This window comes from Excalfactoria chinensis, chromosome 31 (assembly GCF_039878825.1).
Source record: "Excalfactoria chinensis isolate bCotChi1 chromosome 31, bCotChi1.hap2, whole genome shotgun sequence".
NCBI lineage: Eukaryota > Metazoa > Chordata > Aves > Galliformes > Phasianidae > Excalfactoria > Excalfactoria chinensis.
In genome coordinates this window covers 500184-514434 of record NC_092855.1, presented here as the reverse complement: position 1 = coordinate 514434, position 14251 = coordinate 500184, and the positions used below count along the sequence as shown (strand labels likewise).

Here is a 14251-nt window from a genome sequence, read left to right as displayed (position 1 = left end):
GGGTCCCTGCTGTCTCCTCGGCTGGGGGGGGCGCATTCCTCTCCCTGTGCCCACCGTGCTCCGGGGAAATGGGTTTTGCTTTCTGCTCACCGGGATGGAGATATAATTTGCGAGCTCTGCAAAGCACCTCGGAGGGGGGAAGGAGGTGGATTTCCCTCCGCAGTCACACCGGGCTGCCGAGTCTGCAGAGCAGCGGCCGCTCTCTTTATTATTATTATTATTATTTCTCGTAAAGCAATTACGTGGGAGTTCTTTGCCTGCGCTCCAGCCGCTGTGACCCCTATTCCACGGTAATTAACGGCCCCGGAAGGGAAGGGGAAGGGGAGGGGGCACGGTGGGTGCTGCTCGCCCGCTGCCGCCTGCTCGGCTCACGGTGATTTGCAAAGCGCTGCAGGAGCCGCTTTCCCGAGGAGATGCAGCTCATTCGTTCGTGCTCCCGCTCTCTGCCAATAACTTCTGGACTGTTTGGCTGATGGAGAGAGAGAATTTCACAACCGGCCAGAGGAACGGGGATAAAGAGCTCAGCGGGGTGTCCTCGGGGTGTCCGGCCGCTTTGCTGCTCTGTTCTTTCGCTTCCCCACCTGCAAACGGCGTAGCAACGGCTTCCCCAATGGCAGGAAGGGCAGAGCTTGGGGGCTGGGGGGTGGGCAGGTGCTATGGGATGACCAGCATGCTGGGGATGGGGCCAAAATGCTGGGGTTTGTGGCCAAACTATCCAGGGATCGGCCAAAATAACCATGATATGGCCAAAATATCCACGATATGGCCAAAATATCCACAAATTGCCCAAAATATCCACAAATGGCCCAAAATTGATTAGGCCAAAATGTCACCTCCAGCATCATCACCCTGAGGGGCTGCCCCATCCCCAGCTCTGCCCATTCCTCACCTTAAGTGCATCGTCGCTGATGTGAGCACCATGGGAGCGGTGCCTCCACCCCCTATTTTTATGTCTTTGTGCTTTTTCCCCCCTTTTACATGGTTATTTCCGAGCAAGCATGTCTCCAAAAGAGGGTTTTATTTGCCATGTTTGTTTGTTTGCCTCCAGGGCTCTGCTCTTGGACAGAGGTGCTAATAAAGCAGACGTCTGTGGCTGGGGATCAGATTGTGTTCTTGTTAACATGCTGTTTCCTTTAAATAAATCATTGTCCCCCAGACTGGCATTCAATTATTAACATAAATGCGGTGGGTTGGGTGGTGGGGAACACATTGATGTGCTTTAAGGGCTTTCCCTCTGTCCCAAGGCTTTGCTGTGGAGTGGTGATGAGACTCTGCTAGTGGATCTGGAGGGGCCTTTTGGTAGTGCTGGAGGACTCCAATAAGTGATAGAGATGCATAGGGAAGGGCAGAATCAGTGCTGCCCCATGTCCCCAAGGGTTGATCCTTGCAGCTCTCCCCACCCTACACCACAGAATGAATGGATGTGAGGGGTGGGATTGTCCCTCCCCATTGCCCTTTACCTTCCTATTCCCAATTCATAAAGCAACTTAGCGGGCATAAGGAGGTTTCCCAGGAGAGCATTTAGACAAGAGATTGGATGAGTAATTTTCTGGGAACACGAAGATGGCACCAGATCACTTATTTATGAGAACTTTTCTTTCTTGACAGATCTGCCCCTCCATAATTTATGCCACGTGGCGTTTAGTTGGGGTCACCGGTAAATAATTCACTTATTATAAACTGTGGTAAGTTGGATGAGATGCTGAATCCTTTACCTTGCATCCAATACGGTGCTGTGGGTATGAATTCAATGCTTGACCCCATAAAGGAAGAGATCCCAGACTGGGAGTGTTGGGATGCAGTGGGGTTTGTGTGGCTGCTGGGAGGAAATAGTGTCACTGGGTTTGGGGCTTGTGTAAGAGATCAGGAAATGCATGTTATGCCCTCATAGGGCTTCAGTGGGGTGAATGTGACTTTTCCTTTCTGGTTTGATCCAATGGGGCTTTGCTCACTCTTCAATCCTATGGGGTTGTTCTGGGTGGGCTCAGACCTCACTCCTGTCCCTTTGGAGCCCTATGTGGATCCTGCTCATCTCCCAGTCTCAATGCCTGGTCACCACGTGCACAGCCACCAGCAGCACCACCAATGGGCCAAACACAGCAGCTATCAGATACCCCCTGAGAGTGCAGTACCCACCCTGTGTTCCACACAGCCCCGGAGCCCCTCCAGCATCTGGGACCTCCCCCTTGCCTGGACCCAGTGTGGTCCTCCCCTCAGCATGGGACTCAGAGCTCATTCCTGGTTCAGTTGTGCTCCTGCTGTGTCCTCCTGTGTCACTGTCAGTTGTCCAGGGAGGGTGATCTGTGTGTGAAGGACATGGGATCAGCCTGGGGGTGCTCTATAGGGGACTGTCTGTCCCCCCCCCCCCCCCCCCCCGTCTCCACCCCTAGGATTTGGGCATTGGTGGATTGGGGTGCATTGGGTGCAATGTGGTGATGTCACCACAACAGGAACGGGGATTTCTGCACCCACCACAGTCCCCAGAGGAAGCTGCAGGGCCAGCGGGCTGGGGTCAGGTGGCTCATACAGTGGGGATCCATCAGCATATCCCACCCCCCCCCCCACCCCCTCCCAAGGGGCACTGGCACTCACCGAGAACAATCACAGAGTAGGAAAATGTCCTGGGGCTGCTGGGGTTGGAGGCAGTGTCCACCACTGCAGAGTACTGGCCTGCATCTGTGCTGTGAAGCTCTGTGATCTCCAATGAGAGTGACTGGAGATGGATTCGCAGCCGGCCTTGAAAGCTGGGCAGGAAATCCACTGCAAACAACTTCAGCCCAGGCTTGGCCTCAGCAATGTGTGTGCCATGGGTTTTGGACATCCAAAGGATCCTCACAATGTCCTTGGCTACAGGGCGCAGTGCTGGGAAGGACAGAAGCTCTCCCTGCTTCCCCGTCAGCACCTCGAAGGCACGGCAGCACTGCAGACCTGCAAGGGACAGGGTGACACGTGTTGGTGACACCCCCTGATCTCCCCACTTCCAACCCAAAAAGGGACAGCAGTCACGATGGTGCCTCCATCCATCCCTCAAAGCATCCCAAAGGCAGCACCCTTACCCCCAGCCATCACCAGCAGCACACAGCCGAGCAGCACAGCCCCAGCTCCAGCCATGCCTTGGGGTCCTCTCCTGTAGACCCCCCCCAATCCGTGGGGCTGAGCGTGTTGGTGCTGCAGTCAGGTCTGGGGGAAGGAGGAGAATTGCTCAATGTGTTTAGGGGAGGGACACGGGTGTGAAAGTGGGTGAGGAAGTTGTGATGGGGGGCAGTGGGATGGGCATCACTGCGGAAGTGACATTTGCTCTGCCAGGATGTGCCAAGACCAGGGCCTGCCCAAGGGGGGAGGGCTGCTGGGGGGGAAGGATGAAGTGTTGTGCCACGCTGAGCCCATCATACTATAGGGATGCTGGGAACCTGGGGGTGATGGTGCTCATGGGTTGGGAGGGGTCATAGGGAGCCCAGAGCATCCCAGCCCCATCCCATCAAATCCACCAGGAAAAGGGGTCTCAGTGCTGTGCCCCATGGCATGGGTGTGTTACATTTGGGCTCAGAGGTTCTGCACAAAGCAGCTCCTGGGTTTTGTTTTGCTCCCCCATGGACACATTTCCAACCCACTTCTCCACACCCCACACCCCCCCCCCCCGAGCCTTTTGCTGCTCCAGACCGTCTCGGAAGTGAAGCTCGTTGTCACCACCACGAATTCGGGATTCATCCACAGCACCGAAGGGTGCGGGGGGAGGGCAGAGGGGGGGGTGGGGGGTGGGGTTGGGGCCGGCCGGGTGACACTGAACGTGATCCCGTGCTGCCACCTCCCGGGCTGAGCCGCGCGGGGCAGCGAGAACTCGGGCTGAAATCACTCGTTTATCCCCCATTTCGTTGGCACAGGAGACGGGGTGGGATGCTGCCGGGATGGGGCTCTGCACAGGGAGGAGGTGATGGGGAAAGAGGGCAGAGAACAGCCTGATGCGGGGCAGCCTCGTCCTCATCCCACCCCACACCATCTCACTCCCACCCCACACAGTGTCCCACCGGGGGTGGCATTGACCGTGTGTAACCATCCCCTCTGTGACCACGCGAGCGGCGCTGCCTGCACATAAACCCGTCCCATCCCCCCCTATCCCCCCTCGAGCCCCCCGCACATCTCAGGGGCCACATTTCGCTGGAAGGGGGATGAGAATCCACGGATGATGCACTGAATGAAAACACCTTCTCCTCTGCAATGCGGTGCTTCGAGCATGCAGCATCTTCCCTTCCTCCTCAACGCGCTCCGTGAGACGTGCCGAACGCTTCCCTTTCATTCCCGTCCCATTCCCCCCCCTCTTTCTTTCTCCTTCCTGCGGCTCAGCGCTCCCCGGGCAGGCTGCGAGGAGCTCCGAGAGCAAAGGGAACGTCCCCTTGATGTAAATCGTTCCCTACATGTTGAACTCGGCCGCAGACAAAAGCGCTAATTAATCGGCTCAGCCCCTGCTCTGGAATGGAGGTTTTCAACCTTGCGGAGCGCCGAGTTTCCTTTGTAGCCTTAATTAGTTTTTGCTCCTCTGCCTTCGAAAGGGGGGAGGAGAAGGGGGGGGGGGGGGGGTCGTGGGAGCCTTCGTGTCCCACATCACTGCGGGAACACTCAGGGATCGGCCCTAACGAGCGCTTGGCAATTAACTGTGAATGATGAGCGTGGCTGTGTTACCCCCCCCCAACCCCCCACCCCATCCGAAGGAGAAATGGAGCAGCCACGCTCATCATTCACTGATGGATCTATGATGCCCATTAAGAGCCCGACACATCACTGCATGCTCAGGTCCACACTGACACATCAGATCTGCAGTGAGAAGAAAACCTCCAACGATGCACAGCAATGGGCTGAGTTGCCCCACGCAGTCTGGATGGGGAGGGGGGTGGGGGGTGGGTGCAGTGTTGGTGCTGCTGGGGTCACTGCACTACTCAGCATCACACTCACAGCGCTGTGGTTCCTTCAATTTGGGAAGCAGCTCTAAGTTCCTCCCACACCTCCCACTTCCTCCAGAGCCTTGGGCTGGTACGAAGCAGTGATTGCCAATACACCCACTTTGGGGCTATTTTTTTTCCCCTGAGAAGTGTTTGTTATCTGAGTCTGATAGGAAGGGAATGGCTCGTCTCCATAGACAAAGAGAAGCTCAGCCCTAGCCCTTGCTTGCTCCCCCTTCCTGTGCCCCCAGAGCACACCAAAGCCCCACCAGTGCAGCACACTGTCGTAGATATGCGTCCTTCCTTTAGAAATAAACCTCATCTTTTCTCACGACGACTCCTTCTTAATGACCTGAGTGAAGTAACACACTCACCAAGGAGAATTTCTACCCCTTGGAACAGCATCCTCTGCATTCAGCAGCACTTGATGGTGGTTATTCTCCCCCAGCACTGCTGGGCTGCTGCACTGCATGGTGCTGGGTGGGAAGTGCATGAGACCAAACCCCCCCAAAGACCCCCCACTTCATGCCAAAAAGGGTCTCTGGTGGCTAGAACCAGCTTGGGACTCTCTGAGCTACACTTGGGGTGCTTTCCTGTTGCAACACCCAGTCCTCCTACAGCAGAGGTGCAAAAAGAAAGCAAAACCCCCAGAGCACCCCCACACACACACAGTCATTAGAATTAGCTTCCTCCGAGGTGCACAGCCACTGAGACCTGCATGAGCATCAGTCCCCTGTGATCACGGAGCCTGGGATGCCTCCATCCTCCCACTGGTGACGTGGGGATGGCGTGGGGGGGCTGGGAGGAGGTGGTGATGCAGAGGGTGTTGCACAGCAGCATGCGCCCATCAGGGTGCAAGGGAGGAAGTTGCTGATGGCCGGACGTCGTCTCCCAGTGCTGTCTCCAGCTGCAGGCAGCTCGCTCACACGGTTGGGAAATGCAGCAGCACAGGAGTGCATTGCATGCACTGGAGATGCTGCTGTGCCTTGTGCTGGGGGCGGCGGGCAGCGAGCAAGGTGAGGAGGGGACACAGGGTGGGGGAAGTTGGGGGCTGAGATTGTGCCATGAAGAATGATGGGGTGGGCACGTTGCTCACAGGAGCTCAGGGTGCTCTGGGAGATGGAGTGGGGCCTGGGGGGGGTTGGCTTTGCTCTGGTCCCAGCCCTGCCCAGCTCAGGTAGAGCCATCCCCAGCTGTCACACAGCCTTGGAGATGGTTGTGCCTGAGTTTCTCCTCCCTATTCCTAGGGACACTGCTGTGGGGGTGCAGGGCAGTGCTATGAGAACCCCCCCTGATACCCCCAGGATCTGGGCACACCTCCAGAGCTCCCATTCCATTCCAACCCCCTCAGTTCAACTGCCCATCACCACCTCCCCTGCTCTCCTCTCAGCCCCAACCCCACCATCACCACTGTGCAAAGCATCACTGGGGGCTGCGCTCGGTGGGGTGCAGCTGGCTGGAAGCTGTACAGCAGCACCTGCAGCAAGTAGGGGCTCAGCAGAGCTACATGCAACCCCCTCCTTCCCCCCAGATGTGGTTAACACCACTGCTGACACCTCACACCTTTTCTTTCCCTGTTCACTGGGGCTACAGTGGCCTGGTACGCACTGCTTTGGGGCTGCTGCTGCGTCCAATGTGGTCCCAAACATGCAGAGGGAGGAAGTGGTGCACACCAGGCCCTGCTGATTGCTGCCTTGTATTTGCTTCAGGGGCTTTTTTATCTCACCTCTGCCAGAGCACCGGACTTCCGTGGCTGCTTTGCAAAGGGAGAAAGCAGAGCACAGCTTCTGTGGGAGGGAAGGGTCCTTTGGGTCAAATTCAGACTGAGGAGGGAGACGAGGCTCAAAAGAGCAACTGGACACTTCCTGTATGGTCTGCAGTTGCCTGCACTCTGAGCAGGGCAAAGGGGACGTTGCACAGGCAGCTGCAATATATGGCCAGAGTGCAGGGTATGGATGGACACACATAGCACTGCAGGAGCTGGGAGCACATGGGGACCCATCACTGCTCCATCTGATTGAAGAAGTGCCCAGAGAGGATGGAGCAGCAGCACAGCGGAGTGAAGCACAGGGATCCCCATCCCAGACTGTCTCTGGGAACACTGTGCTCACTTCTTGCCTTCCTCCAGGGACCAAGGAGTGCAGGGACAAAGCTGTGCTCATGGGTACGGATCTGCAGCTGCTGCTGGAGGAACCACTGCCATCAGAGCGGTCAGCTATTGACTGGAAAGTGACACTGGGGACAAAACCCTGTCAGCGCATCCTTACGGCTTGGAAGGAGAAAGTCGAGCATGCAAACAGTTCTCTTTCACAGAGAGCCACCTCAAACTGGGAGCCCCCCTCTCTGCAGATCAGCGCAGTCATCCAGGCTGACAGTGGCACCTATTCGGCAGAGATTGAGAACTCAACTGGCTTCGTTTGGAACAAATGCTTCCACGTGTCAGTGTGGGGTGAGTGCCTGGACCCCCCCACCCCCTTCCTCCTTTCCCATCTCCTCTGACCTCTTTATCCCTGCAGAGCCTGTGGGCAGCCCACGCCTGGAGACACACGTGCTGCAGCAGGAGCAGGGACGGTGCCACCTCCAGCTGTCCTGCACTGTGCCCAGGGCCACTGCAGTGTCCTACAGCTGGACCCGTGACAAGGAACAACTGGGTAACCAGAGTGTGCTGGAAGTGCCCAAGGATGTTCAGCCTGGGCTTTATGTCTGCAATGTGAGCAACCCGGCCAACTGGAGCATAGCCAGCATCGATACGGCCACAGCCTGCACTCAGACAGGTGATCTGCCCTCAGCTCCACCAAAGCTGGGTCTGGGGCTTCATCACTGCAAATTCAGGGCCTTCATCTTCTCCCAACCCCCCCTGCCCCAAGCTGCTTTGCTGCTACCAGGGAGAAAACGTGCCCTTCTGCTGCAAAGGGAAACATCACTGCTGGAAACTGCATGCAAATGGATGTTGTGGTTTTCTGGGCAAGTCTATTCCCTCTGCACCGACCATGATGGGGTCTGTGCTTTGGAAATCATAGAGTCATAGAATCATCATCAGTTGTTTACCTTCTGCTTTCATGTCACCTGTTCCTTCTGCACTCATTCCTCCCCAGGGCTGTTTGCTGCCATCCAGTGGTGGGTATTGACCGTGGTGCTGGTGCTGGCTGTCTGCATTGCTAGCTCCATTACCTACTGGCGCTGTAGAAGGAGGAGGAAGGACAGCCCTGCAGGTTTGTCTGCACTTGGAGAGGGAATTTTGCTGTGCATCTCCTCCTTACACCCCCTTGTGCCTCCGGGTCCCCTCCGTGCTGTCACCCCCTGCTCTGCAGGACTTTGGGATCCCCATCCCAAAGCTGCTGCTGGCACAGGAGGGTCCATCTCATGGTGTCTGGGGTGCTGTTTGGTTTTTGGTCAATGTTTGCTCTATTCTGTACTGGAGCAGCAACCCCTCACCCTGATGCCTTCCTCCCCTGCTTTGCTTTGCTGGGGTGTGCAGGGCTGTGAGCTGTAACCTCTCTTCTCCAGCCCCTCCAGTTCCTCCAGAACACGCTGAGCCATCTATGACTGTCTATGAGGAGGTGGGCAAAGCCCAGACTGGTCAAGAGCCTGTGAGTGTTGGGTGTCCCCCCCCCTATGCTGAGCACTGGGCAGCAGATGGCCCCACGATAGCTGCTATCAGCCTGGCCTTCATCCTTTGACCATTTTGGGGTTGCTTTCTCCTGCAGAACTCAAACAGTGAGGCTCGTATAGTAGGAAATACTGTCTATGCCGTGGTCCACCCCAAAGAACAGGTGGGGTCCTGTGCTGGGATCCATCCCAAGGGAGCTGTGTGGTCCCAAAGGTGACCACAATTTGCTTTTCACTCCATATTTCCTCTGCTCCCTTCTGTCAGAGGCCCAGAAGCTCTCAAAAGCCTGAAAGCTGCACCATTTACTCCACTGTTCAGCATAGGATGACGGTGAGTGTTCTGTGCTATGGCTCCGGCCAGCCCCTTTGCAGCAGCAGAGAAGCTCAAATCCTCATCAGTGCTGAGGACATCGGTGGGATCTCACAGTCCTGGAGCTCTGGGGCTGCTCTTAGGGCCCCTGGTGGGGCAGCAGCCCCCTCCCCTATCCCTAAGGGCAGATCCACTCTCTGCTTCACAGTCTCCCTCCTTCAAGAGGAAGAAGTTGGACCCAACTCTGGTTTCCACTGCCTACACGGAGGTAACAGGCACAAGGCAGCAGGCAGACGAGCCCTGCACCATCTCCTCTCCATGTACTACACTTTTGAGCTTCTTGGTGCCGAAATTTGGGTGGTTTCCTGGTTGATTTTTGATCATTCTGGCCACCAACAGAAGCCCCACATCACGCACCACAAAGGGCTGCAAACACCTTTGCTGTGCTAACCCTCACTCACTTCCCTGCAGGTGACAACACCTTTGAGACGCTATAAACCCCCATCATAATGCTCATCTCCATCTCCCACGGACCACCGCATCTCCTGACTCCAGCAGGCACTCAGAGCCCCCTTCGCAGCCCGGGGGCTCATTGGGAATGGGAACATCCGGACTTGGGTCTTGCAAAGACCACGACCACCCCCTATGCTGACTGCTGCGGGGTTGGCTCAGCCCTGCGCCCAACGATCCTTCCTTCCCCCGACGTCCTCCGACAGCACGAGAGGCTCCTGGAGGAGGGGAAGGGGGGGGGGGAGGGAGAGAAAAGGGGACTCTGGCTTCAAAAATCGCACCAAAGGCGAGATCAAGGCTTTTATTTGGGATTAAAATTAAACGTGTCTCTTTGATGGGAGCTCTCTCCCGACGGCGCCGCCCGCTTCCTTCTGTCTGAGTCCCCAGCATCAAAATACCTTTTTGTGTCTGCTCCCTGCGAAAGGAGCGTTAATTGGGATCGTTAATGTGTGCTAAGAGGCTGCTTTGGGGGGAGGGGGTGGAGGGGAGGGGGGCTGCTGTCACAGCAGGAAATTCGGGGGGTGGGCGCTGCTCAGTGGGGCTCAGGCAGAGCCGTGCTGTTGCTGGGTGCCGTCCTCAGCACCTCGAGGCATCCAGGTGGGAGGTGGGTTTGGGTTGTGCGTGGCTATGAGACCTCTGTATGGGGTTGGGACACGGTGAGGTGCTGGAGGGGCTGAGGGGGCCTCGTTTGGCAGGAGGGATAGGGAGATGAGAAACCTCTTCTGCAGGCATTGGTTCTTCTCCCTGATGGATATGAGCTGCTCGGAGGTGGAATTCAGCAGCTCAGAGCTCTGCAGCACTGCCATGTGCCCTTATCCCACCGGCCCCACAAACAGAATCAGTCATTACCTCGGGAAAAGGCTTAAGGAGCTGGTGCTCATCGTTAGCGGGATCTCAAGGAGGACCAACCACTTCAGACTGTGCAGCAAAGTCCTAATAACAGGTTAAGAAATGTCATCCATCCCCATAGGGGGCACTGCGCTGCATGCTGATGGTTCCTCGTGACAGAGCTGCTGGAGCTCTTTTCTTCTTCTGGGTGCCCCCAAACCACCCTACCCTCAGGATCCAACCCTCTTCCCCATCCTGGCCTTGAAGGAAGCAAACGTCTCACCCCTACTTGCTTGTTGGAGGAGGTGGGTGATCAGCAGCTTCCAGAACGACTATTTGGCCCCCACTGCACTGCTCTGCCGACCACATGTAGGAAGTGGAAGTCGTTGGCTCAACAACATCGACGAACAAAGAAACAGAAAGGGTTTGGGGGTGCTGCTCCATCAGCACGCTTCTGTGAGCTGAGACCAAAGACCTTGGAAGTGGGGGCTGCCGGGGGGAGAGGGGGTGTTTGAGATGCTCAGAGTGGATTTTGTGCACCAGCATGGAATGAAGGAGGCAGTGGTGCTGACGGGGCAGCTTCTTGTTTTCTTCAGCATGAAAGGTATGTCCGGGTTCCTCTGCGGGCAACATTGAGTGAGGCCATGTTGATAGGGCTCATGTTGATTGGGGCCATGGTGCTGGAGAATATGCTGGTGAGGAACATGCTGGTGGGGACGGCAATGGTGGCGTGCAGGAAGGACATGCAGGGCACCCATCCCCACCCCACTCTCTCCCTTTGCTCTTCCTGTCGCCATGCTGTGCCCCAGATACGATCTGCTATCAAATCTTGCAGTCTGATAGCTCCACATGGTACACCTTCCTGCCCCATCATGCTGGAGGTGAAGGGCTTCCAAGCGAGCTGGGAGGGGAATGAGCAGAGGGAAAAGGGAAGTAGAATAGCTCAGGGTGTTCTGAGCCTATAAAGAAGCAGCCGAGGTGGGACGCTGTCTGTCCATCCCAGCTGCCCCAGTAGCCCAACTCTGTGCTCTCCCAGCAGCATGGGCACAGCAGGACCTGAGACACGTGGCGGGGCTCACAGGGGGGGTGGCCTACCTCATCCCCAGCAATCCAGTCTCCTTCCATAAAGTCGAGTGGCGTTTTGGAAAGGACCTGAAAATTGCCATCCGTGAGAGTGAGAAGGAAGTCCGCTACCCCAATGGCCGCTATAAGGGTCGCCTGGAACTCTTCCCCAACAACACCCTGAGGGTAAACCAACTGCAGAAAGCCGACAGCAACACCTACTGGGTGTATATAGAGGATGATGCAAGCACAGTGCATCCTGAAGGCATTCTACTGCGGGTGTATGGTGAGTTGGGGGGTTGATCCTGGCAACTCGCAGGGAATGGGGTGGCTGTGACATCCCCCTGTCTCCTGCAGATGCAGTCCCCAAACCCACCGTGAGTTACATGGTGGATAAGAGCAACCCAGAGAGCTGCAAAGTCACCCTGAATTGCTCAGTGGGGCTGGAGAATGTCACCTATGAGTGGTTGCCTCCAAGGAGGGTCGTATCAAATGGTGGCGGTGAGCTGTTCCTCTCCTTCAGCCCCTTGGTGGAAATCTACACCTGCGTAGCCAGGAACCCCGTCTCCTCCAACAGATCCTGGCTGATCCACAAGCATCCCTGCTCCTGGGAAGGTACTGAATGAGAAAGGTGGGAGGGAACATTGGCTCACAGAGTGCCCAGCAATGGTGATGTGGTGTCCCTGTGAGGCTGGAGGTGGTCTCTGGGTGATGTCCCTTTTCCCCTGGGCTGGAGGTGGAGGAGCTCCTGGGCTAGGGGGGAAGTGGGGCTGTGAACCCTATGGTGGTCCCATGTGCTGCCCCAATTCTCCCTCTACCTCCAGCTGAGTCCTCTGCTGCCACTGCCTCCACCAAGACCAGAGTGCTGGTGGCCCTGGGATGTCTCCTCTTCCTCCTCCTCACTCCACCGTAATGATGCATCACAGTTGATGCCTATCCTCCTCCCTCTGTCGAACTCCTGCTATGGGACCAGCTTGGATGAAGCACACTGACCAGTGATGGACTGCAGATCTCCTGGAACCCCTCACAACCAGCACCCAGGACACACACTCCAGTGACACACGTGCTGTGCCACCTTCTCAACCTTTGCTATGCAACCACGAATGGCTATTCCATATCATGACAACTGTTAGAGCTGGGAGGGCTGCCAGAGAGCTGCAGCCTTCCTCCTCCCTTAAGTGTCTGCCAAAACTTTCAGTGTTCCACAGGTGTTCAGCAGTGATATTTTATCCCAGTCATTATCGTGCCTCACACTGGGCACCATTGGGCCACACTGCAATCTTTTGTCCCATGATGGGGTGGGGGGTTCAGTTGAGATAAAGAGAAACTCATTTATGAGAACTGGTAAAGGGATGTGAGATGATACTGTATAAAAGGAATCAAGGGTAATGAATTAAACAAAAGGACATGGCCTTGTAACCATGCTGTGGGATAGAAGTACAGTCAGAAGGAGATCCTTGTTTATGTCACTCCCCCTATTCTGGAAACAACATGGGAATGACCAGAGCTGAGTTGCAGCTTTCAGCTCTCAGGAACCAGGAAACACAGCCCTCCCATCTCTGACATTTCCCTGCAGGATGTCATGATATGGAATATCAATGAAAAACCATGACAGCCACAGGGATTGTCTTTTCCAATTATGCTTTGTGAACACCAGCAAAACAAATCAATAAATTGATGGTTAACTGCTCATAAACCGTCCATTCCTCATGCAGGGAGAGCTGAGCCCTTCCTGGAGGCTCCCCATGGTCTTGGGCATCTCTGGGCATCTCCCAACCACAGTGATGTCCAGTGGGACCAATGAATATTGACATCCTGGGTCAATCTCATGGTCCAAAACCAGTCCCTGGGGCACCCCCAGGAGGCAGAGCAGGGGTTTCTCATTCTGAGACAGCAGCAGAGGGACTCCATGCTGTGATGCATTAAATGGTTTCCTTTTCACTATAGCTCTCATGTTTTTTGGGCGCATGCACTGTGTTCCTCCTGCTCACATTTCCCTTCTCTTATTCCTTTCCTCTGGGCTGTGGTTTGGTGTTGGGGACTGGGGGTAACACAGAGCTGTGCTCATCCCCACTGCCTTCAATGGGGACAGGAACCTTTCACAACTGTCCCCAAGCCACTTCCCAAAGCCATCCTTAAGCATCACCTCCTGGGGTACCTTGGTGGCTCATTTGCGAACCAGGAACAAGCAAGAGTCATTCCAGATCATGTTTAATGGGAGGCCCAGGGTAATTCCTTGTGTGTGACAGCCTGATACTTCCAGCACCAACGTGAGTTACTGCAGAAATCCCCCTCTGTGATATTTCCCATTGCCTCACATGCTTTTCCAGCCCAGAGGCATCAGTTTGCATTGCCTGGTGCTCAGCCAGATGCTCTCCGTGCAAGGACAGCACTGTAAGACGTGGGTTGGTCCGATGTGGGTTTGGGCATAGCTTTGCTTTTAGCATCAGAAATAATTTATTGGTGACAAAAGTCACGGTGCTCTCAGAGCCCGGCTCTGCTGGAAAATGGTGGGAGGCATAAATGCAGCTTTTATTTCATCCTGACACCTAAATGTGGTCTGTTTTAAAACAAACGGAGGGATTTGTGTTTCACGCTGCTGCCTCCGCTCTCTTCTGCAAAACAAGAGAGGAAAAGTAACAAAAACTTGAAAGGAGTAATAGGAAAAAAAACCCTTTTCCCATTGTAAAGCGCTGTGCAGGCTGAGCAATGGCAGAGATGAATAATTCATTCCACTAAAAACACCAAAACAACCAAGATCCGCTCACTCCTTTCCAGCAATGGAACGTGCAGGCTGAGTTTTTCCAGCCTCAGTGTGGACTGAGTGCCATCTCTGCTCCATCCGTGTCTCATCCATGTCCCATTCATGTCCCATCTATGTCTCATCCATGTCCCATGCATGTCTCATCTGTGTCTCATCCATGTCCCATGCATGTCCCATCTGTATCTCATCTGTGTCTTATGCATGTCCCATTCATGTCCCATCTGTGTCTCATCC

General features: G+C 55.4%; 3 protein-coding genes across 4 annotated transcripts; 2 read left to right on the top strand and 1 right to left on the bottom strand.

The window, feature by feature from the left end:
- Window positions 1-1002: 1002 nt before the first annotated feature.
- Window positions 1003-3722, bottom strand: LOC140263518 (uncharacterized). 2 transcript variants are annotated; one of them, XM_072358448.1, is made up of 4 exons: window positions 3661-3722; window positions 3057-3180; window positions 2593-2928; window positions 1052-2301 (listed from the first exon to the last, which is right to left on the bottom strand). In XM_072358448.1, the coding sequence occupies exons 2-4, from the start codon at window positions 3109-3111 to the stop codon at window positions 2042-2044; spliced, it is 651 nt and encodes a 216-aa protein (XP_072214549.1). In that variant the 5' UTR covers window positions 3112-3180; window positions 3661-3722; the 3' UTR covers window positions 1052-2041. The 2 variants fall into 2 exon arrangements, with proteins under 2 accessions (XP_072214548.1, XP_072214549.1); XM_072358447.1 differs by lacking the exon at window positions 3661-3722 and having other exon boundaries at window positions 1003-2301; window positions 3057-3210.
- Window positions 3723-5755: 2033 nt separating this feature from the next.
- On the top strand, window positions 5756-9714 carry LOC140263529 (CD48 antigen-like). Its single transcript, XM_072358462.1, has 9 exons — window positions 5756-5950; window positions 7063-7383; window positions 7451-7708; window positions 8030-8146; window positions 8442-8524; window positions 8642-8707; window positions 8809-8874; window positions 9062-9121; window positions 9325-9714. The coding sequence occupies exons 1-9, from the start codon at window positions 5872-5874 to the stop codon at window positions 9361-9363; spliced, it is 1089 nt and encodes a 362-aa protein (XP_072214563.1). The 5' UTR covers window positions 5756-5871; the 3' UTR covers window positions 9364-9714.
- Window positions 9715-10383: 669 nt separating this feature from the next.
- On the top strand, window positions 10384-12946 carry LOC140263524 (SLAM family member 8-like). Its single transcript, XM_072358455.1, has 4 exons — window positions 10384-10795; window positions 11231-11539; window positions 11611-11868; window positions 12078-12946. Exons 1-4 carry the CDS (start codon window positions 10708-10710, stop codon window positions 12164-12166), a joined length of 744 nt encoding a protein of 247 aa, XP_072214556.1. The 5' UTR covers window positions 10384-10707; the 3' UTR covers window positions 12167-12946.
- The last annotated feature ends 1305 nt before the right edge of the window (window positions 12947-14251 follow it).